At 46.9% G+C, this 27,408-nt stretch overlaps 1 protein-coding gene across 1 annotated transcript; it reads left to right on the top strand.

Moving 5' to 3' along the window:
• Positions 1 to 442: 442 nt before the first annotated feature.
• On the top strand, positions 443 to 27,370 carry LOC135082446 (uncharacterized). The gene is made up of 26 exons (XM_063977241.1): positions 443 to 641; positions 728 to 3,364; positions 3,965 to 4,126; positions 4,730 to 4,840; positions 5,263 to 5,341; positions 7,251 to 7,420; positions 7,878 to 7,998; positions 8,480 to 8,603; positions 8,992 to 9,070; positions 9,799 to 9,975; positions 12,305 to 12,451; positions 13,180 to 13,392; positions 13,792 to 13,944; positions 16,710 to 16,788; positions 17,382 to 17,599; positions 17,654 to 17,796; positions 17,841 to 17,958; positions 18,002 to 18,154; positions 18,389 to 18,541; positions 18,786 to 18,943; positions 18,988 to 19,105; positions 19,149 to 19,301; positions 19,536 to 19,688; positions 19,933 to 20,090; positions 24,654 to 24,836; positions 26,327 to 27,370. Exons 1-26 carry the CDS (start codon positions 546 to 548, stop codon positions 26,706 to 26,708), a joined length of 6,438 nt encoding a protein of 2,145 aa, XP_063833311.1. The 5' UTR covers positions 443 to 545; the 3' UTR covers positions 26,709 to 27,370.
• The last annotated feature ends 38 nt before the right edge of the window (positions 27,371 to 27,408 follow it).

The raw sequence follows: 27,408 nt of genomic DNA, 5'->3' as shown, positions 1-27,408 counted from the left end.
TCAAGTTCTGAATTTGATTATTGATGAATAATAAAATAAATCATACTAGCTCGATTGATGGTTTCATTTAATTTATTTAAACCAGGTTACCTATATAATCTTTATTCGTTAATTTATGAAAATATCAATAATTAGGACGTAATCCTGAATCCTGATTCATAAAGTTAGCCTATTAATTTAACACAGATACGACTGTACTCAGTGTTGCACTATCAAATGCAATTGACGCGCCTCTATGCCAGGGTTTTTATGTTCCTGGTTAACAGAAAGTGGGTATTATAAAAATGGAAGTCTTTTTATTAGTAAAAATAATAGCTTCACACTATGTAGTTTTTCTAGGCTGTCACTTGGATTACAATATTTGGCGCACAAAGCTTTTGGTGGACCGTAGTCATATATTTTCTGTTGATTTTTATTTTTCAAAAATAAATGGCAACACCAATCATGGACGTCTTCGCTTGAGATTTTGGCGTTTACATGAATAAATAAAAATGAGTTTTTAATTAATTTAACCAATTTCTTTTAACATTTTGGTATATTAGAAAATGGTAACGATTGTTGACGACTTAGATTCTTTGACTTTGCAAGAGCCGATTTTCAAGGATGTCAAGTATTACCTGTCTGGCGATGTCTCGGAAAGGGTTTGTTTTTGTGTGATTTTTATTATTTTGTATTTGTTTACGTGCGTTTTTTGAAGTAACTTGTATCATACTGGTGTCTATTTCAGGTTTTACTACTTCTGCAGTCGGGCGGCGCCGAGAGCACAAAGTATTTCTCAGACTATGTCACTCATTTAATTTGTGGTCAAAATGCCGCGGATACAGACCTCGACGATGCTCAAGACATCTACCAGATACCAGCAGTGACTGAGAACTGGGTGTTTGCTTGTGCTAGGTTAAAGAAATTGGCGTGTGCTAAGCCGTACGCTCCTATCAAGAACAAGATTTTCACGAATGTTGTTGCTTGCGTATCTCGAGTGAGCGTGGCCGACGCTAAAACCTTGTTCGCTCTCATCACGTTCAACGGTGGCAAGGTGTGCTTGAATCTGGACACTCAGTGCACTCATCTAATTTGTGGTTCTGCATCAGGCAAGAAATACAGTGCTGCTCTCACTCTGCCTGCGAACAGAATTAAAATTGTGACCCCAGATTGGGTGCTAGAGAGCATAAGAGCCAGAATACAGGCAGTGGCTGAAGTATTCCACCCTAAATTACTGATAGTTCCTCAGCCACAGAAACCAATGGATCGTATCAGTGCAATCACTGGTTTTGACTTTGAGGAAAGTATAGCAAAGAATGAGGTTCCTACTCAAAATATTGCTGAAAGCAAAGATGACAGCACACAAGCATTATTAGATAAATTGAAACAGAGGATGCCTTGGAATCATCCTCCGTCCACTGCAAATTCGTCAGGTATTGCCACATCGACCGTAAGCTCTATTGGATATACAACGACTTCTCTGCCCACATCAAGTATCATGAGTAAGACCTTGCCTCAGGGTATTATATCTCAAAATTTACAAATTCAAAGTACTCAAGCTCAATTGATGCAGAAGTTTGGACAGACTATAGTGTCTCAACCAGGACTTAATATACAAGCACAACAAATTAGTATGCAGCAACAGCAGCAGCAACAACAGCAGCAGCAGCAACAGCAGCAGCAGCAACATCAGCAGCAACAACAACAACAGCAGCAGCAACAACATCAACAACAGCAGCAGCAACAACAATACAATCAACAGCAGCAACAACAGCCACATGGCCTCACAGCTATATCAATACAGCAACAAAAACTATTACAACAACATCAACTCAAAATGCAAATGCTGCAGCAGCAACAACAAAACAAAATGAACAACCAGCAAAATCAACAGTTTCAACCGAATGTTTCTGTATCACAAATTAATCAGGGTCTAAATAATCAGATGCAGCAACATATTCAATCTAATCAGCATCATAACATACAGCAGAATATACAAACATCCAACACGTCTATGACATCGGCGCAGCAACAGATTGAAAACATAAGTCAAATGCTCAGTCAGAGTGCTAATAACCTTCAACAAGCACAATTGAATCAGCAAAATATCTCAATGAAACAGAGTCTAAGTTTGAGTCAGCAAAGTGCGTCTCAAGCTGTTCAAAATATAGCCCAACAGTTGGCCCAATCCACACAGAACTTGCAACAAAGTCTTCAAAATGCTAAACTGAATCAGAGCCTGGGACAAGGACAAGTGATTAACCAACAGCTAATTAACTCAGGACAACAGATGACTAATCAAAATCAGAACTTAATTCAACAGCAGACAGTTCAGTCACTGACAAATCAACAGCAGAATATAAATATGGGTGTTGTGAATCAGCAAGGATTAGTGTCATCATCACAAGCTCAATCAGGGCAAGGAGTCCAGCTCAACCAGTTGGTTGGTAATTCTGGCCAATCAGTGATCAGTCAACAAATTCAGTCCGTACAACAGACAATACAAAGTCAGCAAACTTCTAATGTCCCTGTGCAAGGTGCTTGGAGACAACAAAACATACAGATGGTCCAGAATGTCCAGGGACAACACCAAATCATAAGGAGTCCTTTAGTCCAGACTCGTAACCCTCAAAACCAAGTTATATTGCAACAGCAAATAATGCAGACACAACAACAGCAGTTGATCAACAATCAGCAACCGCAGCTTAGTCCCCAGCACACTATACAGCAGACTTCGCAGCAGATACTTCAGCAGACTATAGGCAGCCAAGCCCAGAGTATTAGTCAGACACATCACCAAATATTGGTTCAGAAGCAACAGCTTTTGAACAGTTCTGGGCAGCAACAAATTGTACAGGCACCTCAGCAGGTGTTGATAAATCAGCACACAGGGCAACAACAGATATTGGTGCATGGGAACCAGCAGGTTACTTTACAAGGTGGACAGCAAATTGTGTCTCAGAATCAGATTGTGCATCAGGGAGGACAAATAGTCAACCAGGGTGGGCAGCAGATAATAACGCAAGGGACTCAGCAGGTGTTATCTCAAGGGGGCCAACATGTGATCACCCAGCAGGGACAACAGCAAGTGGTTATTGCTCAGTCGTCTCAACAGATTGTGACACAGTCTGGTCAGCAAATAATAGGTCAAACTGTTGGGCAGACTCAGCAAGTTTTGTCTCAGCTGCCGCAGTCACCTCAAGCTGGCACTCAGCTGTCTTCGGGGGGCAGTATCCAGCAGATCATCACCCACGGGGGTGGTCAGCAGATAGTGTCGCCTGGCGGGCAGCAAATCGTGCAAGGGGGCCAGAATGTCTCCTGGCAGCAGCAGCAGTACTTGCAGCAACGCCAACAGATAGCTCAGCCGGGAGCAGTTGGCCCGCGGGTAAGAGCCTTAGAGTAAAGCTTGGTGTGCTGCTACCCTTCACGCTTTTCATTATCTTTAATCATGTTTACTTTTTTGTTTTGTTTATCAAGATTATGATTTTATTTTTGTTTTCATAGATTAAGCGAAATATAGATGTTTGATTATCCATTGGTGTTTTGCTTCTTCTTTCACTATTTCTTTCATATGCACTGCTTCTCTTTCTAACATACACTGCACTTTCATAACATGTATTTCTATAAACAAACAATGCTAACTCACTATCCCCATCTTTTGCAATGTTCTTCTCATAAACATTATACCAGCAGTTGACTACCAAAATACCATTAACATTATTTCCATTTATTATGGGACTTGCCTATTGAGCCTCTTAACTGCAAAGTTATTTTCGGCACTTACTGAATTTATAATTATTTTGTGCCTACATTTCATAACATACATGGTCATGTTATTGAGTATCTTCTAATAGGATTTGTACCCAAGTCAAGAGTTGCAAGGTAACAGAATAAAACTAATCAGCCCTGACACGTCCTAATGTATAATAATTAGTACATAAATTAGTTACCAGATAACACTCCTAAATCCAATCTCATTGAACAGGTCTCATGGTCCGGCGGAGGCCGTCAGCTGATCCACCTAGATGCGCAAACCCATGCGCAACTGCAGCAAATGGATCCGCAGCAACGCGCTATGTTCGTGGCGCAGCTGCAGAAGCGTCGCCAGCTGTCCATGCAGCGCGCCGCAGCACTGGCGCAGCAACAGGTGACTATCTGAGTGCCCACACCTGGTATAACTGCAGCAATGGATCCTCAGCAACAGGTGACTATCTGAGTGCCCACACCTGGTATAACTGCAGCAATGGATCCACAGCAACGCACTATATTCGTAGCGTCAGCTGTCCATGCAGCACGTGGCAGCATTGGCGCAGCAACAGGTGACTATATGAATGCCCACACCTGGTACAAATAACTGACAGTATTTGTAGGGCAGCTACAGAAACTTGGCTAGCAGCCTAAGCAGTACACGTCAGCACTAACGCAGTAACAAGTGAGTAAGCTGGCAGCCAATTATTGGAATACCAAAACTTGAAACAAATTAAGAAGATAGACCTATAGTACACATGGTGCAGCTACAGAACCTTCACTATCTATGTAGCGTACATCACTGGCGCAACAAATGTGTGTGCAGTCAATTGAATATTTTCAGACGTTTATACGATAACTTACTGCCTTATCAGAAGCGTCGCCAGCTGTCTATAAAAGCAGTGGTACAGTTGAACTAGTGCTGTGACTGCTAGAAGAAACTACTCCAATCCTACAAGCTTATTTCTTCTCACAATGATTTTTTTTTCGTTTCTTCCCACAGCAACCAGGAGTTGTGACCGGTTCGCCGGGCGCGCCGTCGCCGGCGGGGGCTCCGCAGAGCGTCACGTTCATCCGCAGCCAGCTGCCGCCCGGCCTCACGCAGCAACAACAGGTAACACTTGCCACCAAGACCAAGCTATTACCAATCCTGTAGACCACAGCAATTTGATGGCAGCCTGACTGAAGATTAAACCACATCATGAGCCTCTAGATATATCCGCTGTTAACGATAGTCTGTTTAGAGATATGTACCAACTTAAATGGTTCGTATAGCTTGCAACAAATGGCTCCTCGTAGCCTTGATCAGATTATGCTCTAAGTCTCCTCAAAGTCATAACCACAGCACCACTCTTCTGCGAAACCTTGATCAGGTCTGTCCTCAAACAGTCTCAAGATCACCGCGTCACTTTAGATTGCCATTGGTTAGTTTTCGCATCTCATGATTTTAAGATAATCTAATCAAACCTAATAATATGAGCTTCAAATATTAACAACTTTTAAGTGAGATTTCATAATAACAACTTTGTTTGACAGGTCCAATGGCTACAGCAACAGGGCGCTCGCGCGACAACAATTCCAGCGGCGTCGCCGGCACAGCCCCCGCAGTCACCTGGTAAGTGTTCAATCAATATTCATCGTTATTTCTTATAGAATAGGGTTTAATATACACTAAGTAAAACAAAGGGTTAGGCCCGGTCCCAGAGCGGAGGAGTGTTTTGGATAACCAATTAGATTTCATTATTTCCACGTTTCCTCTCCGCACTGCCGCTGCTATCAAATTCTATAGAAAAAGTTCACGGCTCGATACTTCTCCGCTCTGCTCCGCCTTATTGGAAACCTGTAGGCCTAGGATATACGCCGCGATAAGCGGTTATCACGCCATTTTATTGATTTTCCCCATACATTTTGACGTCGATAAAGTATATCACGGCGCTCCTAGTCCGGCTGGCCTAAATGAAAAAGTATGCGGTGGAATAGTAAGTTATGTGCAAATGACATCACTACAAGCTAAACACAGGGATATTACGTAGTTATCATAGGAGCTACTTTACAACAAAAATCTCTGATAAATGCTGTAGTCTGTACAATATCCCTAGAACGTATAATGTAAAATATTACCTCTAAACGTATCATTTATCAGTGACAATCCGAAGGTTAATTCAAACAATTTTCAGAATGAAACCTTGGTCGGCGACCGCAGAAACAGAATTTGAAATATCGCCCGCACCTTACATAAGCGTAGGCTAGTACGATTTACTATTTAAATGATACGTTCATCCATAGTAATGCCCGGTGAGACGGTTTTTATCACAAATTATAATTTCAATGCGTTATCTAGCTTTTGTTCTAAGCGTTTTCAATAATTCAGTTATCCATCCACACACATGGGAGCTGGCGCGTTTTGAATTTTTCTATAGATTTTTCAAGAATTTACGTCGCACTGCACTAGTCTATATGGATATTACAGAAGCAGAAAGTAAGAGGTTCAATTTTCTTTTTTTTTATGTTTAAATTAAATTAGATTTAAGTACCGTTATCTGAAAAAATAACGATAAAAATTCTTAAAAACTTTATTTTATAGAAATATTTTTCCAATTTAGCCATTTGAGTTTTGAAATGATAGTGCTACAAATATTTACGCTATGCAAGTTACGTATGTGTGTTATCTACCTGTGAATTTTAATGAAAATATAGTTATCAGCTTTGAACTCTGTAACAACCAACAATCATTATTCAGACAAGTTGTCGAGTGCATTCATTTTCACATTAAGTAAAAAACGTAATTGTTTAAATAATATATTGAGACCTAAAAAATCGCTCAGTAAAATCAATATCTTATCTTCTGAATATCTTCGGAATAAGGCCAGGTTTCCACCAAGGCGGAGCGAAGCGGAGAAGTGTCGTTCGGACGATTTTTCTATAGAATTTGACAGATAAACTGAGAAATCAACCAAAGAAATGGCTTACTGTTGGAAAACAGATTGCCTCATGGCGAACATAAAAGAAAAGCAGAAACATAAAAAAAAAGAATTTGACAGCTTCTGCGACACGGCGAAGAGATGTAGAAATAATGAAATCTGACTGGGTTTTTTTATTCATACATAACACTTCTCTGCTTCGCTCCGCATTGGTGGAAACCGGGCCTAAATGTATCTAATTACAAATATCGTACTATTAATGTGAATACCAGTGTGAGGGTCGTTTTCCACCAACGCGGAGAAGAGGCGAGATGTGCCTCTTCGCGAGGCATAGCAGGCAGGTTATTTCCATCAAAACGGAGCGAAGTAAGCAAAAAAGGACATTATTGACCAATTCTACAGCGGAAACGGCCCAGTGGTTCATATAGGTATGTCTTTCTTACTGACCATTCCTCTGCAATAGGGGTGGGCCCACTGCCCTTTTTATTGACCATTCCGAGTTCCGACAGCGGCAGCGAGCCCAGTGGCTATTGGTTCCTATGTGCTCCTCTCATTGACCATTATTCGTGGCCACTGGTTTCTAAATGAACCTTAACTCCACAGTAGGAGCGGGCCCAGTGGCTAGCCCAGTAGGCGCGGGTGGTACAGCAGGCGGGCCGGTAGACGCTCAGCTGCAGCAGTTACAAATACAACGCCAGCAGCAGTACCAGCGGTTGCAGCAGCTGCAGGCGCAGCGGGACCACGTGGCGCACCACCACGCCGCCGTCAAGCAGGTACCATAATATGAATCTATCTGAAAGTAGAATTGGACTATTCCCACCTCTCTCCAACTCCTGTGTAGCCAGGATGTACAGCTTGATTGCCAATAAAAACCAAAAAGTGAAGGCCAGGTTGGTCCCGTAAGTTCTCATTGGATCCGCAATGTAATTCTGATAATAGAGTATAAGTATCATTTGATAATAGAAATGAGTATAAGATGCTAAACTTATCTCGCGATGAAAGATGCTAAATTATGTAGGTTGACTACATCATTTAAATTAAAAAATAACTGCCTCAAGTTGCAAAGTTGCAATTTAACCTACAGTTACAAGTTCAATGACTTAACTTGCCCCTGGGGCTTGGCCCCCATTGGGTTTTTCGCAGCGGTAAAACCCAACCAGTGAGGAGGGAACGGTATTTACTATTATGCTCCAACTTGAATTGTTTTTCATGAAGTTATCATTTCTACAGGTGGCCCCAGGCGTGGGAGTGGGTGTGGGCGTGGGCGTGACGCAACACGTCGTGGGCACGGCCATAGCCGAACCGCAGGTTGACGCGTTATTAGCGCCGGCCTCGCAGGATCAGCAACAAGGTACACTGAGCTCTGTTGTTGGAGATGTAAAGTTGAGATTGGGAATTTGATAATGCTGGGAAAATAGATTTAGGTGTACAGCAGAAAAGTAAGTTAGGTCCGGTGTCTTTTGAAATAAGACAATTTTCTTTTTTTTTTCTTACTTCCTTTATCGTTCTTATTTAGTCATTCTCAAGCTAGTCTTTTCTACTAACTCGAGCATAGATTAAACAAAGACTGATTTATTCTGGAGCGTTACACTTATAGTGGTTTCGCACTATGTCCGCACCGAATCCGTAAAAATACTGTTCGGAGTAGTTGTAGAACTATTTTAATCCTAGTTTACTCACTTGATTCGATTTCTCTACTTCCAGGCTCGTCTCCGATTGGGTGTATTGCGAAACCGTTTCTAGATGTGTTACCAAATACGAATCTTAATCCCGTAAGGCTAGTAGCAGCTTCTTTTATTCCCGTTAATGTGTAATTAAAATTACTGTGCTAGGTGCAGGCGGCGCGCTTCTGGTGAATCACAAGACGAAGACGGCTCTGGCCAATATGCTCAGCATTCGGCTTCAGGGCGCCGCCCCGCCCGCCGACCATGAGCCGTCCGCCGCGGGGACCCTCAGGTATACCTCGCTTTACATTTCATCAGTTTTTCTAACCCTTTGTCCTAGGTGAACAACAAATGCGGCAACTTAACGTGAAAATATCAAATAGTACTTGATATAGTCGCGTCCCGTCGCTCACCTAGGACAACGGATTTGCCCGAAACAGGGGACCAGGGCTAGGTGTTTACATTAAACCGGATCCCGCAAGAAAACCGGAGACCCAAGCCCTCACCTCGAGTCGAATTGAGACGTGCGTGTTGCATCTTCCAGAAATAATTGCATTAAAAATATCACTTGTGACTTACTATCAGCCTCCAAACTAGGTAGTTCTGTCTTTTGGAGACAAGTTTTTAGTTAGAAGTGCCTAAAGTGTAGCGTTGTTTATAGATAATTAAATTGTTTGCAGGTTGATGACAGCGGCGCACGCGGCGGGTGGCGCCGTGAGAGCACCTGCAAGGCTGCTCCTCAATCATCACCCGCATCAGGTCAGTAGTAAAAAACCTAATAGTAAAAAATTTACATAATGTTATTTGTGGCACGCTTATGCTTGTGTGAATAAAAATTAAATTGCCGAAAATATTATTAATGAATTAAAAATGACTTCACTTGCAATTATCAACCATTGACTATCACACAAGATTAATGTTTGTCTATGAGACCACATCCAATTTTAAACAAACGCTAATTAATAAGCAATGGAAACTCTTTTTGCTGTTTGTTGCAATTTAATTAAATTGCAATAAATTAAAAATTGTTTGTTAGGAGCGTCCGTAATAACCAATTTCAACTCATAGCTTTCTTTGATAGACAAATTAGGCAAATTTCTTCGCTTATTGAAGTCAATTAATCAATGGTGTCATCTACTCTATTACGATTTCTAACCATTCATGTTTATTTATTTATTGATATTAGAAGACCAGGGTTTACATAATAGACATGTTGACACCACCAATCAATTGACGTACTTTTTAAAACTGTCAAAACGAAAATCTCCCATAGATTTTGTATGGCACTACAAGCAAGTGACGTCACTTGTCAACACAAATAAACTACTTTTTTCAATTACAATGCGACCGAAACTCGTAATTTACAGGTAATTTAAAATTAATTAAGTTTTTAAGACCAGAATGAAGTGTCTTTTTAGAAAAGTTGTGATTTCGAATTATTGGAGAATGTCAAACTGTCCATTATTTTACAATGAATATTGTCGTAGGCGGGCGCGGTGGGCGTGGGCGTGGGCGTGGGCGGCGTGGTGGGCGGGGTCGCGGGCGGCGGCAAGGTGTACGCGGGCGCGGTGCGGGCGCCGCCGCCGCGCGCGCAGTTCTACGGACACAACCCCAACCTCAAGCTACCGCCCGACCTGTTCCTGCTGGGCTGCGTGTTTCACATTGTAAGTGACAAACGACGTTAGTTAGTTTTGCAGGGCAATCGAATACCGCACTTAGCCTCATGATTGGGCCATTGTGCGCGATTTGTGGTTTATCTTCCTACTCCAACCACCCCAGATCCCCCCAGAAGGCGAGCAGCCCGTCTAGGCTACTGCAGGCCTCCCGTAGCGACGGTGGTGATCGAAGAAATTGAGCCCGTTGTTCTTCCACGCTACAGACTGCACTCCATGAGCACGTGCTGCGGTGTTTCCTCTGCCTCCATGCACCCCCTGCACAGTGGGCTGTCTGTGACACCTATGTTGTATAGGTGCTTGTTTAGCATACAGTGTCCGCTTATGACACTTAAGACCTTGCGGATGCTGTCCCTGTTTAGTCTGATGAGGCTGCGGGAGAACTTTTTCGATACGTCCGGAACCGCATCTTTTGTTTGCCTGCATCCTTCGCTATTTTTCCATTCTGTGTGGTGTTTTTCTTCTGTTTTGGAACGCAGCCAGTTCCTGATCTGTGCTTGTGGTATCGGCAGTATTGGTGACAAACGACGTAATCTAGATACACTGCCATTGCTCAATGTTCCCGCTTCTCGGGTCCTCGGGCTTCATCGACATCGATCGGCCATCATCGTCTCCGCGCGAGGCGCCGGCACACTCCGTACGTCGTGCCCGACGCCCACTCAGCCTCTCGACCGTCACCGGTGTCAGACGCGGCCCTCCCACGTAGGCGCGAACTAGCGATATATTTTATAATCATTATACCTATGAAATACAGTCCGCCTTTAATTTATAGTATATCTTAAGTCTAGTCAGACCCTAACACTCAAAATGTATCCCGAAAGAGTTTCGGACGCCGTATGAGCACTCTTCTTGCTGAAACACTTCGTATAAGTATTCCAACCACTTGCCAGACATTAGCTGTGATTCTGGTCGAGTAGAATAGGACCACCTTCAGTCTTCCCGTGGATATCGCAAAACGTAATAAAGGAGAAACATGCGTACGTAGCACATTTATCAACCCGGATAGGAATCAACAACGTATCGTCTTTCGCCGCGCGGTCAACCAGGCGTCCAGTCTACGTAAGCACGTGACCGTAACGTAAACGGATCGAATCAACCGGTCTAGGGGCGGGCGGCGGCAAGGTGTACGCGGGCGCGGTGCGGGCGCCGCCGCCGCGCGCGCAGTTCTACGGACACAACCCCAACTTGAAGCTACCGCCCGTTCTGTTCCTGCTGGGCTGCGTGTTCCACATCGTGAGTGACGATAGACAGAACATAATACAAGTATAATGCCCGTTTTCACCATCAATCCCTAATTTTTAAGTGATCCCTATGAACACAAAATTTCTGTTGTGTTACCATAGGGGTCACTTAAAAATTAGGGATTGATGGTGAAAACGGGCATAAGTATTCCAATCCCTTGACACCGCCAATGCTCAAAATGTATCCCGAAAGAGTTTCGGACACCGTATGAGCACTCTTTTTGCTGAAATAAGTATTCCAGACATTAGCTGTGATTCTGGTCGAGTAGAATAGGACCACCTTCAGTCTTCCCGTGGATATCGTAAGACGTAACTAAAGGAGAAACGTGCGTACACACCACATTTATCAACCCGGATAGGAATCAACAACGTATCGCCTTTCGCCGCGCGGTCAACCAGGCGTCCAGTCTACGTAAGCACGTGACCGTAACGTAAACGGATCGAATCAACCGGTCTATGGGCGGCGGCAAGGTGTACGCGGGCGCGGTGCGGGCGCCGCCGCCGCGCGCGCAGTTCTACGGACACAACCCCAACCTCAAACTACCGCCCGACCTGTTCCTGCTGGGCTGCGTGTTTCACATTGTAAGTGGCAACTAAAATTGGGTTTAAAACGTGCCAAAACCCAGATTTTGGCAGAGTATGTCTATTGAATTTGTATCATTTGAAATATGTATAAACAAATCTGTTGTATTTATCTATTCTAAAATTATAGATTTACAAATATACGTAAATTTAATTACGCGCAGTTGTTATGTCTGGGTCCGCGCTCGGTCACAATTTTTATCAAATTTACGAATAGCAACTTCTTAGAAGTGTGACATTCAAAAGATTAAATGTGGCGTCGCGAGGCAGCTATCTCGCTCGCTATCGCGGTCTCCCGTCTCAGTCTCGATTGCGACGCGAACCGCCACTTTAGACGTGTTGCAAACACTAGTCGCGAGGTTGCTGGGCAGTTCTTGTACGTTTGCATCAAACTGCAACCCCACGGCTATCGCCTTAGTGCCTTGCCAATGAGAACCACTTCTAAACCACGCGGTATCGCTGTCTGAACGAACTTAACCTGTACACTTATGCTTCAGGTGGAATACCAGCAGTCTTGGGGGACGGAGCGCGTGGCTCGCTGGGCAGAAGCAATAGTGCGGCGCGGTGGAGAGGTGGAAGCGGGATACTGTGCGCGCGTCACGCACGTGCTGTGCGAGACTCAGAAACATGGCGTGGTCATGCAGGTAAACTAAATAACCATGATTAATAATGTTTTTCAAATGTAATCAATCCAACCCGTATATAAAACATCCCTCAACATTCCCATGGCCTTTCCGTATAAAAACTGATCAAATTGCTGGAAGTGTGCGCGGAAATGTAATGCTGATTTTCTATATTTCTTTTCTATAACTTAATTATACTAGTTAATTAATGTGAATATTATGTTCTTTGTTATGAAATAGTATACAAGTCCACGAGACTACTACCGACAAACTGTTGCACAGTTTAGCAGATCTGATTAAATTGTAAATGTACTGTTACTTGTAAAGAACAAATAAATAAAAAAAACATAACCCTCCTTCTGGCGTAGTCGGGTAATAAACTGCGTCTGCCTTGACAAGTTGCACTCGACCCCGCCACACTTCTTCGCTCACTACAAATCCTTTATCGTCGTATACTTCGTGCGACTCTCCCTCCTAGGGCTCACGCGACGATCACTTGACGGGTAGCACCCTATGCCGTCTGGCTGTTGCTGTTGTTTACCCGTATATGAATAATCTGCTTTCAGGTTTTACGTATTAGTAAAGTCGACAGCATATCAAACTACACATTTTTGTTGCAAAATACGCCTATTACCATTGTATAAGATGCCACAGAACAGTGCTTAGCTTGATCTGCTGTTGTCTGTACAAATGTACATAACATCCTGATCCTGTATTGCAGTTTACACTTTTTTTTTCTACCTCTCCAGGCACTGCGAGACGCGAAACGCTGCGTGACCGCATACTGGCTATCAGACGCTATGTTGCGTCGAGGCGTAGCGCCGCCCTGGCAGGCGTTACACTTGCCTAGTATGTATGCAGCACGCGACCGCCCTGCGAGGCACCATCGCTGCGCCATATCAGGCTGGAGGGACGAAGAGAGGGACAGAATTACCTTCTGCGTGGAGCATATAGGAGCTAAGGTGAGATATGGTTACATCTCAATGGCTACGATTGTGTTACACTAGTCTATGCTTTATCGAGTTGACGAGATGAGTGTAAAAGACAAGTGAAGAGTGTATTCTGCTGATGATATGCGTTTTTCAAGCTGAAGTAAAATAATAGTATGCCACTTGAATGAGGGTTATGGTTTTTGTGTTCACTAGCTGCTGAGTAATAGGACCCCACTTTACAGTGGCGCCATCCTAGTGCGAGAAAATACGATAGTCGTCCTACCGCTTCAGTGCTCACCAGGTGTCGCCACTATCATTAGAAATTGACAGGACCTTACTCTACAGTGGCGCCAACTGGTGACCGCAAAAAAGTAGCCCTCATTAACGTAATAAGGGACCTGTTTTTTACACAAACTTTCATCTTTACAGCTAACGCCATACATGACGCGCGACAACACAGTGCTAATCTGCAAGCGAGCTGAAGGCAACAAGTACAGACGCGCGCGCGAATGGGGTATCCCAGTGGTAACTGCAGCTTGGCTCACGGACTTACTACTGGGCAACATGAGTGCACTCGCGCAGGTGAGCACACAGTGACGTCTGCTGGGCAACATGAGCACACAGTGACGTCACCCGTGACGACACACGCGAGGCGACAGTAATGACGCGCGAGTGGGGCATCCCAGTGGTAACTGCAGCTTGGCTCACGGACTTACTACTGGGCAACATGAGTGCACTCGCGCAGGTGAGCACACAGTGACGTCTGCTGGGCAACATGAGCACACAGTGACGTCACCCGTGACGACACACGCGAGGCGACAGTAATGACGCGCGAGTGGGGCATCCCAGTGGTAACTGCAGCTTGGCTCACGGACTTACTGCTGGGCAACATGAGTGCACTCGCGCAGGTGAGCACACAGTGACGTCTGCTGGGCAACATGAGCACACAGTGACGTCACCCGTGACGACACACGAGGCGACAGTAATGACACGCGAGTGGTATCCCAGTGGTAACTGCGGCTTGGCTCACGGATTTACTGCTGGGCAACATGAGTGCACTCGCGCAGGTGAGCACACAGTGACGTCTGCTGGGCAACATGAGCACACAGTGACGTCACCCGTGACGACACACGCGAGGCGACAGTAATGACGCGAGTGGGGCATCCCAGTGGTCACTGCGGCTTGGCTCACGGACTTACTGCTGGGCAACATGAGCGCACTCGCGCAGGTGAGCACACAGTGACGTCTGGTGGGCAACATGAGCACACAGTGACGTCACCCGTGACGACACACGCGAGGCGACAGTAATGACGCGCGAGTGGGGCATCCCAGTGGTAACTGCGGCTTGACTCACGGACTTACTACTGGGCAACATGAGTGCACTCGCGCAGGTGAGCACACAGTGACGTCACCCGTGACGACACACGCGAGGCGACAGTAATGACGCGCGAATGGCATCCCAGTGGTAACTGCGGCTTGGCTCACGGACTTACTACTGGGCAACATGAGTGCACTCGCGCAGGTGAGCACACAGTGACGTCACCCGTGACGACACACGCGAGGCGACAGTAATGACGCGCGAATGGCATCCCAGTGGTAACTGCGGCTTGGCTCACGGACTTACTACTGGGCAACATGAGTACACTCGCGCAGGTGAGCACACAGTGACGTCACCCGTGACGACACACGCGAGGCGACAGTAATGACGCGCGAATGGCATCCCAGTGGTAACTGCGGCTTGGCTCACGGACTTACTACTGGGCAACATGAGTGCACTCGCGCAGGTGAGCACACAGTGACGTCACCCGTGACGACACACGCGAGGCGACAGTAATGACGCGCGAGTGGGGCATCCCAGTGGTCACTGCGGCTTGGCTCACGGACTTACTACTGGGCAACATGAGTGCACTCGCGCAGGTGAGCACACAGTGACGTCTGCTGGGCAACATGAGCACACAGTGACGTCACCCGTGACGACACACGCGAGGCGACAGTAATGACGCGCGAGTGGGGCATCCCAGTGGTCACTGCGGCTTGGCTCACGGACTTACTACTGGGCAACATGAGTGCACTCGCGCAGGTGAGCACACAGTGACGTCACCCGTGACGACACACGCGAGGCGACAGTAATGACGCGCGAGTGGGGCATCCCAGTGGTCACTGCGGCTTGGCTCACGGACTTACTGCTGGGCAACATGAGCGCACTCGCGCAGGTGAGCACACAGTGACGTCTGCTGGGCAACATGAGCACACAGTGACGTCACCCGTGACGACACACGCGAGGCGACAGTAATGACGCGCGAGTGGGGCATCCCAGTGGTCACTGCGGCTTGGCTCACGGACTTACTACTGGGCAACATGAGTGCACTCGCGCAGGTGAGCACACAGTGACGTCACCCGTGACGACACACGCGAGGCGACAGTAATGACGCGCGAGTGGGGCATCCCAGTGGTCACTGCGGCTTGGCTCACGGACTTACTACTGGGCAACATGAGTGCACTCGCGCAGGTGAGCACACAGTGACGTCACCCGTGACGACACACGCGAGGCGACAGTAATGACGCGCGAGTGGGGCATCCCAGTGGTCACTGCGGCTTGGCTCACGGACTTACTACTGGGCAACATGAGTGCACTCGCACAGGTAAGCACAGCGCCACAAAATAAGGCTATGTTCAGATGGTAAAATTTTAACGCGCGTTTTCAAATCGCGCGACTAGACATCGTAGTATTAACATACAACCGATCACATGAGCGCGCATTAACGCGCGTCAGCGAGCGTTGACGTGGCCCTCAGAGAAAAAGTATCTAGACGCAGGTAATCGCGCGTTGACGCGCGCTTTGACAGCTATGTAACGTCCGTTTTCTTTTTCCATATTTTTTTATAATATAACCACAAAAATAATAGCTTCTTCCACGTCCATGTTCTAAGCTCTATCGAAACAGACTGACGAGCTCCTCGCAACGCGCGTTAGCGCTTGTCATATGAACTCTTTATAAATTTAATTCCGCGTTGACCTGCGTTAACGCGCGTTACATGTGAACATAGCCTAAGACAGCGCAGTGACGTCACCCATGACGACAACGTAAGCGCGGGAACACATAAATACACAAGAGCCAAAGCACACGTGTTGCGGCGTCGATGTCGCTGCGTCATCTTACATAGAAATATCTGTGGGAGCACACGAGCGATGCGATGAAATTTTTTCATATCTTATCGTGTGCTTTACTTCTAAGGTATCTTTAGAACTAGAGTATTAGCAGTTGTAAACAGCAGTTCAAGGTTTGGAAGTCGTTGAGTTTAGATTACTTTTTTCATGTACCTACTCACATCTTGTTTCTTTTTCAGATCGAGAACGCCAAATATCAGCAATTCAACCTAGCCAGTCCGTTTAGGATGGATTACAGTTTGGTGTCTCATCTGATGAGTAAGTTTTTTACTAGTAAAATAAATGATAATTACTAAATTATTGATGTTCAAATAAGTATCTCACTCAACTTTCTGTACCATACTGACCTAGCGCATAATAACTCAGTCAGTGCCTGAGGTATAGGAGGAGCACAAGAGGGGTGACATTGACATAATAAGACGTGACAGAGCATATAAATTGAAGGAGATCTGAAGTCTCGCTGACGTTTGACGTTACAAAAACCACTCTACTTCCCGTGTCGTTTTCCCTTTAGTTCTCAATTTAATCCGTTGTCCAGTACCCATAGTACAAGCTTTACTTAGTGTGGGACTAAAGTCCGGTTGCCGAGCACATCGAATTTTGTCCAGTGACCCCAAGTTACCCGTTCGCACACTCACTGCTGTCGCCTGTAGCACAATCGCGACAGCAATATAATTACACGCGAGCGATAAGGATGGGTAGCTTGGGGTCATTTAACGAATTTCTATCTGCTCGGCGACCGGACTTTAGAGAGATTTTTATTAATCAAATCAAAGTCTTTATTTGCACAATATGGCTTATACAGTTGTTTGAAGATTTTTCATTTATTTATATTTAATCTCTACCCCCAGACGCGTGGAAAATGCCCATAAACATAACGCAAGAGTCCAACGAGCGCGCCAAACGGAGCGCCGCCGCCGCGCTCACGCAGCGCCGCGCCAAGCGCCCGCGTCTGTCGCCGCCGCGACCGCCCGCGCCCGCGGCCCTTCAACAACCCCCGCTGCATTTAGCGCCAAGGGTCCTGTTCTCGGCGGTGCCACATCATGACCAGAATAGACTCGCTGCTATCGTCAGGTAGGTTGTACAAGCTGGGTCGAAAATAGCCCCTATTACAACTGGACAGCGCCGCGCCAAGCGCCCGCGTCTGTCGCCGCCGCGACCGCCCGCGCCCGCGGCGTTACAACAACCGCCGCTGCATCTAGCGCCAAGGGTTCTGTTCTCGGCGGTGCCACACCACGACCAGAATAGATTAGCTGCTATTGTCAGGTAAGGAAACCTTTCCCAGGTCACATAAAATTGTTGCAAAATAGCATCTGTTGCAACTACATAGCGCCCGCGCATCTCACCACTCTGCTGTATCTAGCTCCAAGGTTCCTGTTCTCGGCGGTGCCCAGAACAGACTCGCGGCTATTGTCAGGTAAACCATCGGCTAGTAGACGGTTCGTTGCAATATAGCCCCTATTATAACTAGATAGAGCTCACGCAGCGCCGCGCCAAGCGCCCGCGTCTGTCGCCGCCGCGACCGCCCGCGCCCGCCGCCTTACAACAACCGCCGCTGCATTTAGCGCCAAGGGTTCTGTTCTCGGCGGTGCCACACCATGACCAGAACAGACTAGCTGCTATTGTCAGGTAAGGCAACCTTTCCCAGGTCACATAAAATTGTTGCAAAATAGCATCTGTTGCAACTAAATAGCGCCCGCGCATCTCACCACTACGCCTGCGCCGATACAGCAGTCCCTGCTGCATCTAGCTCCAAGGTTCCTGTTCTCGGCGGTGCCCAGAACAGACTCGCGGCTATTGTCAGGTAAACCATCGACTAGTATACTGTTCGGTGCAATATAGCCCCTATTACAACTAGATAGCGCTCACGCAGCGCCGCGCCAAGCGCCCGCGCCTGTCGCCGCCGCGACCGCCCGCGCCCGCGGCCTTACAACAACCGCCGCTGCATTTAGCGCCAAGGGTCCTGTTCTCGGCGGTGCCACACCATGACCAGAACCGACTCGCTGCTATCGTCAGGTGAGACCCTCAAACAGCACGTCAAACTTCACTTTTGTTGCAAAATGGCACCTAGTAGCACTACATAGCATCACACCAAGCGCCTGCGCCGCTAGAAGAACCCTGGCTGCATCTAATCTAATTCTGAGGATTTTGTTTTTGGCGGTGCCACACCACGATCAGAACCGACTCGCTGCTATCGTCAGGTAAACCATCGGCTAGTAGACGGTTCGTTGCAATATAGCCCCTATTATAACTAGATAGAGCTCACGCAGCGCCGCGCCAAGCGCCCGCGTCTGTCGCCGCCGCGACCGCCCGCGCCCGCGGCGTTACAACAACCGCCGCTGCATCTAGCGCCAAGGGTTCTGTTCTCGGCGGTGCCACACCACGACCAGAATAGATTAGCTGCTATTGTCAGGTAAGGAAACCTTTCCCAGGTCACATAAAATTGTTGCAAAATAGCATCTGTTGCAACTACATAGCGCCCGCGCATCTCACCACTCTGCTGTATCTAGCTCCAAGGTTCCTGTTCTCGGCGGTGCCCAGAACAGACTCGCGGCTATTGTCAGGTAAACCATCGGCTAGTAGACGGTTCGTTGCAATATAGCCCCTATTATAACTAGATAGAGCTCACGCAGCGCCGCGCCAAGCGCCCGCGTCTGTCGCCGCCGCGACCGCCCGCGCCCGCCGCCTTACAACAACCGCCGCTGCATTTAGCGCCAAGGGTTCTGTTCTCGGCGGTGCCACACCATGACCAGAACAGACTAGCTGCTATTGTCAGGTAAGGCAACCTTTCCCAGGTCACATAAAATTGTTGCAAAATAGCATCTGTTGCAACTAAATAGCGCCCGCGCATCTCACCACTACGCCTGCGCCGATACAGCAGTCCCTGCTGCATCTAGCTCCAAGGTTCCTGTTCTCGGCGGTGCCCAGAACAGACTCGCGGCTATTGTCAGGTAAACCATCGACTAGTATACTGTTCGGTGCAATATAGCCCCTATTACAACTAGATAGCGCTCACGCAGCGCCGCGCCAAGCGCCCGCGCCTGTCGCCGCCGCGACCGCCCGCGCCCGCGGCCTTACAACAACCGCCGCTGCATTTAGCGCCAAGGGTCCTGTTCTCGGCGGTGCCACACCATGACCAGAACCGACTCGCTGCTATCGTCAGGTGAGACCCTCAAACAGCACGTCAAACTTCACTTTTGTTGCAAAATGGCACCTAGTAGCACTACATAGCATCACACCAAGCGCCTGCGCCGCTAGAAGAACCCTGGCTGCATCTAATCTAATTCTGAGGATTTTGTTTTTGGCGGTGCCACACCACGATCAGAACCGACTCGCTGCTATCGTCAGGTAAACCATCGGCTAGTAGACGGTTCGTTGCAATATAGCCCCTATTACAACTAGACAAAGCTCACGCAGCGCCGCGCCAAGCGCCCGCGTCTGTCCCCGCCGCGACCGCCCGCGCCCGCGGCCTTACAACAACCCCCGCTGCATCTAGCGCCAAGGGTTCTGTTCTCGGCGGTGCCACACCATGACCAGAACAGACTAGCTGCTATTGTCAGGTAAGGCAACCTTTCCCAGGTCACATAAAATTGTTGCAAAATAGCATCTGTTGCAACTACATAGCGCCCAAGCATCTTACCACTACGCCTGCGCCGATACAGCAGTCCCTGCTGTATCTAGCTCCAAGGTTCCTGTTCTCGGCGGTGCCCAGAACAGACTCGCGGCTATTGTCAGGTAAGTCATCGACTAGTAGACTATTCGTTGCAATATAACTCCTATTATAACTAGACAAAGCTCACGCAGCGCCGCGCCAAGCGCCCGCGCCTGTCGCCGCCGCGACCGCCCGCGCCCGCGGCCTTACAACAACCGCCGCTGCATTTAGCGCCAAGGGTCCTGTTCTCGGCGGTGCCACACCATGACCAGAATAGATTAGCTGCCATTGTCAGGTAAGTCATCGATATTAGACAGGTTGTTGCAAAATAGCATCTATTACAACTAGATAGAGCTCACGCAGCGCCGCGCCTGTCCCCGCCGCGACCAACCGCGCCCGCGGCGTTACAACCACCGCCGCTGCATTTAGCGCCAAGGGTTCTGTTCTCAGCGGTGCCACACCATGACCAGAACAGACTCGCTGCTATCGTCAGGTAAGGCAACTCTCCCAGGCCACGCAAAGTAACATAGATTCGTTGCAAAATAGCACCTATTGTAACTAAATAGGGCCCGCGCCATTCGCCATTGCGCTCGCGCCGTAATAGCAGCCGCCGCTGCATTTAGCGCCAAGGGTCCTGTTCTCGGCGGTGCCACATCACGATCAGAACAGACTAGCTGTTATTGTCAGGTAAGGCACCCTTTCCCAGTTCACGTAAAATTGTTGCAAAATAGCATCTGTTGCAACTAAATAGCGCCCGCGCATCTCACCACTGCGCCCGCGCTGATACAGCAGGTTCGGTTCTCAACGGAGCCACACCATGACCAAAATAGACTTCCTGCTATTGTCAGGTAAACTATCGACTAGTAGATTGTTCGTTGCAATATAGCATCTATTACAACTAGACAGAGCTCACGCAGCGCCGCGCCAAGCGCCCGCGCCTGTCCCGCGCCCGCGGCCTTACAACAACCGCCGCTGCATCTGGCGCCGAGGGTTCTGTTCTCGGCGGTGCCACACCATGACCAGAAAAGATTAGCTGCTATTGTCAGGTGATGCACCCACAAATAAAACGTCAAACTGTTCACGTTTGTTGCAAAATAGCACCTATTTCAATTACATAGCATCACACCAAGCGCCTGCGCCGCTAGAAGAACCCTGGCTGCACCTAACTCCGCGGGTTCTGTTCTCGGCCGTGCCACACCATGGCCAGAATAGACTCGCTGCTATCGTCAGGTAGGTTGTACAAACTGGGTGGAAAATAGTATCTATTTCAATCGTACAGTACCTACGAATATTATTATCTCCGCCGCGCCCGCGTCCCTGCAGCAATCTCCGCTCCACCTAGCGCCAAGGGTTCGGTTCTCGGTGTTGCCACATCATAACCAGAATAGACTTCGTCAGGTAAATCATCGATAATAGTGTTTGTTGTAAAATAGCCCCTATTACAACTAGACAGAGCTCGCGCCGCGCCAAGCGCCCGCGTCTGTCCCCGCCGCGACCGCCCGCGCCCGCGGCCTTACAACAACCCCCGCTGCATCTGGCGCCGAGGGTCCTGTTCTCGGCCGTGCCACACCATGACCAGAATAGACTAGCTGCTATTGTCAGGTAAGGCAACTTTCCCAGGTCACGAAGTCACAAAGTCGCATAGATTCGTTGCAAAATAGCACCTATTGTAACTAAATAGGGCCCGCGCCATTCGCCACTGCGCTCGCGCCGTAATAGCAGCCGCCGCTGCATTTAGCGCCAAGGGTCCTGTTCTCGGCGGTGCCACATCATGACCAGAACCGACTCGCGGCTATTGTCAGGTAAGTCATCGATATTAGACAGGTTGTTGCAAAATAGCATCTATTACAACTAGACAAAGCTCACGCAGCGCCGCGCCAAGCGCCCGCGCCTGTCGCCGCCGCGACCGCCCGCGCCCGCGGCCTTACAACAACCCCCGCTGCATCTAGCGCCGAGGGTTCTGTTCTCGGCGGTGCCACACCATGACCAGAATAAACTCGCGGCTATTGTCAGGTAAAACACTATTATAGAGGCTTTTCGTTGCAATATGGCATCTATTACAACTAGACAGAGCTCACGCAGCGCCGCGCCTGTCCCGCGCCCGCGGCGTTAAAACAACCGCCGCTGCATCTAGCGCCGAGGGTCCTGTTCTCGGCGGTGCCACACCATGATCAGAACAGACTAGCTGCTATCTTCAGGTCAGTTGTACAAGCGGGTCGGAAAATAGCACCTATTTACAAGTACATAGGGCCCACGCCTCTCGCCACTGCGCCCTCGTCTGTCCCCGCCGCGCCAACTATGCCAAGCGCATCTAGCGCCAAGGGTCCTGTTCTCGGCGGTGCCACATCACGACCAGAACAGACTCGCTGCTATCGTCAGGTAAGGCACCTTTTCCTAGGTCACATAAAATTGTTGCAAAATAGGATCTGTTGCAACTAAATAACGCCCGCGCATCTCACCACTATGCCCGCGCCGATACAGCAACCTCCACTGTTTCTCAGCTCAGGTTCGGTTCTCAACGGTGCCACACCATGACCAAAATAGACTTCCTGCTATTGTCAGGTAAACTATCGACTAGTAGATTGTTCGTTGCAATATAGCATCTATTACAACTAGACAAAGCTCACGCAGCGCCGCGCCAAGCGCCCGCGCCTGTCCCCGCCGCGACCGCCCGCGCCCGCGGCCCTTCAACAGCCGCCGCTGCATTTAGCGCCAAGGGTTCTGTTCTCAGCGATGCCACATCATAATCAGAACAGACTCGCTGCTATTGTCAGGTAAAACACTATTATAGAGGCTGTTTGTTGCAAAATAGCATCTATTACAACTAGACAAAGCTCACGCAGCGCCGCGCCAAGCGCCCGCGCCTGTCCCCGCCGCGACCGCCCGCGCCCGCGGCCCTTCAACAGCCGCCGCTGCATTTAGCGCCAAGGGTTCTGTTCTCAGCGATGCCACATCATAATCAGAACAGACTCGCTGCTATTGTCAGGTAAAACACTATTATAGAGGCTGTTTGTTGCAAAATAGCATCTATTACAACTAGACAGAGCTCACGCAGCGCCGCGCCAAGCGCTCGCGCCTGTCGCCGCCGCGACCGCCCGCGCCCGCGGCCCTTCAACAGCCGCCGCTGCATTTAGCGCCAAGGGTTCTGTTCTCGGCGGTGCCACATCATGACCAGAACAGACTAGCTGCTAATGTCAGGTAAGTCATCGATATTAGACAGGTTGTTGCAAAATAGCATCTATTACAACTAGATAGAGCTCACGCAGCGCCGCGCCAAGCGCCCGCGCCTGTCGCCGCCGCGACCGCCCGCGCCCGCGGCGTTACAACAACCGCCGCTGCATCTAGCGCCAAGGGTTCTGTTCTCAGCGGTGCCACACCATGACCAGAACAGACTCGCTGCTATCGTCAGGTAAGGCACTCTTTTCCCAGGTCACAAAAAATTGTTGCAAAATAGCATCTGTTGCAACTAAATAGCGCCCGCGCATCTCACCACTGCGCTCGCGCCGATACAGCAGCCTCTGCTGCATCTAGCTCCAAGGTTCCTGTTCTCGGCGGTGCCCAGAACAGACTCGCGGTTATTGTCAGGTAAACTATCGACTAGTAGATTGTTCGTTGCAATATAGCATCTATTACAACTAGACAAAGCTCACGCAGCGCCGCGCCAAGCGCCCGCGTCTGTCGCCGCCGCGACCGCCCGCGCCCGCGGCCTTACAACAACCGCCGCTGCATCTAGCGCCGAGGGTTCTGTTCTCGGCGGTGCCACACCACGACCAGAATAGAATCGCTGCTATTGTTAGGTGGGTTGTACTTGTACAGGCTTTATTGCGCTCGAGTCGTAATAGCAGCAACCCCCGCTGCATCTAGCGCCGCGGGTTCTGTTCTTAGCAGTGCCACACCATGACCAGTAAAGTGAAAAATTAGTACCTATTACGAGTACATAGCGCCCGCGGTCCCCGCCGCTGCAGCAGCCCCCTTGCATTGCGATAAATGCTCAATCTAATATTCGTATTATTTACTTTGTTTTTCAATTTTTCAGCGATGATTCTGATGAAAATGTCATTGAAGACGAAGCGAAAATGAAAGGAATTGATTAAATATGGATGTACCTACTTATCGTTAGTTTATCGAATTAATTTCATCATACAGTCTAAGTGTAAACATCGTTGTGTATTTCGTTATTTTAGTTTTAAATTAATTAATTTACTCTTCATATTATTTTCATTAGGAGCATAGCTGTGTATTAGTTCAATAGTCTCGTTTTAGTTTGTTCGCATAGCAAAACATTTCAGACACTCTTCCTTCATCCTATTATTTCAACTTCTTATTAACTTAATGGATCTTAGACATTTATTCAAATATAATTTTTTTTTATGTAGCTAAAAAGTTGAAATACCTCATTGGATCAAGTAGTAAGTTTATAAATATTACTTAGAAATGTTTATTTATTATTAATGTTTCGTCAACTCCACAGGCAACTGGGCGGGCTGGTAGTGACGTCAGCAGCCGAGGCTACACATCTAGTGATGGAGCGTCTGGTTCGGACCAGCAAGCTGGTGGCGTGCCTCGTCAGCGTCAAGCACCTGCTGAGCTGCGAGTGGGTGCGCGACAGCCAGAGACAGGGCAAGTTCGCTGACGAGGCGGCGCACGAGCTCAGGTATGTATCATCGGGTCATGTGACGTCAGCAACCGTTGAATAAAAAAGAATTATTAATGAAGATTACAACTTCGTATCCTACACATACACACACGATCGAAAGTTTGCTAAAAATGAAAGAGTCACGTGACGTCAGCAACCGTTGAATAAAAAAGAATCATTAATGAAGATTACAACTTCGTATCCTACACATACACACACGATCGAAAGTTTGCTAAAAATGAAAGAGTCACGTGACGTCAGCAACCGTTGAATAAAAAAGAATAATTAATGAAGATTACAACTTCGTATCCTACACATACACACACGATCGAAAGTTTGCTAAAAATGAAAGAGTCACGTGACGTCAGCAACCGTTGAATAAAAAAGAATAATTAATGAAGATTACAACTTCGTATCCTACACATACACACACGATCGAAAGTTTGCTAAAAATGAAAGAGTCACGTGACGTCAGCAACCGTTGAATAAAAAAGAATCATTAATGAAGATTACAACTTCGTATCCTACACATACACACACGATCGAAAGTTTGCTAAAAATGAAAGAGTCACGTGACGTCAGCAACCGTTGAATAAAAAAGAATAATTAATGAAGATTACAACTTCGTATCCTACACATACACACACGATCGAAAGTTTGCTAAAAATGAAAGAGTCACGTGACGTCAGCAACCGTTGAATAAAAAAGAATAATTAATGAAGATTACAACTTCGTATCCTACACATACACACACGATCGAAAGTTTGCTAAAAATGAAAGAGTCACGTGACGTCAGCAACCGTTGAATAAAAAAGAATAATTAATGAAGATTACAACTTCGTATCCTAAACATACACACACGATCGAAAGTTTGCTAACAATGAAAGAGTCACGTGACGTCAGCAACCGTTGAATAAAAAAGAATAATTAATGAAGATTACAACTTCGTATCCTACACATACATAAACGATCGAAAGTTTGCTAAAAATGAAAGAGTCACTTGTCACTTACCGCGTAGTCCTTCTGTTTTTGAAAAAAAAAACCATCCACTGGTGGGCCCGCTTACGCGCTTTACGTTCATTTTCACAAGTACATTATTATTTACAGTCTAGGGATCAGTTCCAGTAAATCACCAAAATATTCACTTATGGCACTTAGTGCAGTATAATACGGCAAGAAACACGATTTTAGGCCTCGAGTGAATAACCGTCGAATGTTTGAATCGTGCGTCATTAATTAACTTCGAATTGGCGGGTAGTGTATATTTCGAACTACCTTCTTCCTTTTTTTATTTTTGCCTTTGTTTTATAATAAAAAGCCATTCATTGTAAAAGTTTTTTTTAGATGTTTTCGGTCTTTCCGTTTCTGGGGTCAAGTTAGCACATGCATAGTCTAGAAAATATAACAGATTTATTTACTCACAATGTCTTGGTCACATGCCCGCAAATCACCTTCTCTAAGCTATAATATTGAATACCTATTGACATTGTCCGTTAAATTGTTCACAGGGACGAAGCATTCAACAGCATGTTCAAATGCGACATTGGCGAGGTGCTGTTATCGGGCGAGCAAAGGAGGAAGCTCTTCGAAGGAATCACCTTCTTCCTCACCCCTTGTGTGAAGCCCTCAAGATCCGCGCTCACTGAAATGATCGAACTCTGCGGCGGAAAAGTCGAGAAGAACCGACGCTCCTACGTCTCTATCCAGGAAATGCACACGCAAAAACCCTTCAGCTATCTAGTGCTGACTGTGCCCAACGATTTACACCTAGTTTATTACCTACTGCAGTCTGAAAAAACCCTAAACGTGGTCTGCAGTACCGAGGTGGTGCTATCCGCGATAATGCGGCAAAAGTTAGAAGTAGAGGAATTCCTCGTGAAAATAGATTAAACGTGATCTTGTTATGTATTTCCATGAATTTTATCAATTCCAAGATATGTTTTGTTCCGACATTTTAAAGTATTTTATGTATTAATAAATTTAGCATCTAATGTATTGTACATACGTTTGAAATGAATTTTGTAACGTCTCGACTTTAGGATGATTGTCTATATGATATGTGTGTATTGCTTGTAACTTTATACAGCAATTTATTTCTCTGGCTACGGGAATTCAATACACAAAGGATCTCACATATCTTCGGCTATGTCCATATTAAATGAATTAAATTAATGTTATTATTGATAGAAGTATGCCATATATTTTTTCATTTTATTATTATTACAGATTTTAATGAATTAATTCTTTTTGTAGTCGTTGTCTTGACATTTGAATTTTAATTTTGCGGTTATTAATGAAGTTGTAATTTTTTTATTTTGGAATCTCTCCGTTTTACTTGTGTTTTTGTAGAACTGTTTATGAAATGGAAATTAATTTAAATGAAATGCATATATTTATGTTGTGAAGTTATAAAATGAATTCAATATTATTGCTAAATATAAGAAGTAACATTTGGTATGAATTTTTACAGTTTTGTACATAAAACTAGCAGGTAAGACGGTCTGGACCACGGAAAAAATACGAAATATAAATATATGACATGTTTCTTAATACTTTCGTTGTTTCATTTTTATAATACCCTAGAAGACCC

This window comes from Ostrinia nubilalis, chromosome 21, assembly GCF_963855985.1.
Source record: "Ostrinia nubilalis chromosome 21, ilOstNubi1.1, whole genome shotgun sequence".
NCBI classification, from domain to species: Eukaryota; Metazoa; Arthropoda; class Insecta; order Lepidoptera; family Crambidae; genus Ostrinia; species Ostrinia nubilalis.
Note: the sequence above shows the minus strand (reverse complement) of the source record. Positions and strands in the feature narration are given on the sequence as shown.

What these genes read in the sequence shown, in the direction of transcription:
- LOC135082446 (XM_063977241.1), top strand. Translation starts at nt 546, where the DNA reads ATGGTAACGATTGTTGACGACTTAGATTCTTTGACTTTGCAAGAGCCG. An exon ending in AGAATAGACTCGCTGCTATC is followed by an intron (nt 17,600 to 17,653) that starts GTCAGGTAGGTT and finishes ACAACTGGACAG; the next exon opens with CGCCGCGCCAAGCGCCCGCG. An exon ending in AGAACCGACTCGCTGCTATC is followed by an intron (nt 19,689 to 19,932) that starts GTCAGGTGAGAC and finishes TATTACAACTAG; the next exon opens with ACAAAGCTCACGCAGCGCCG.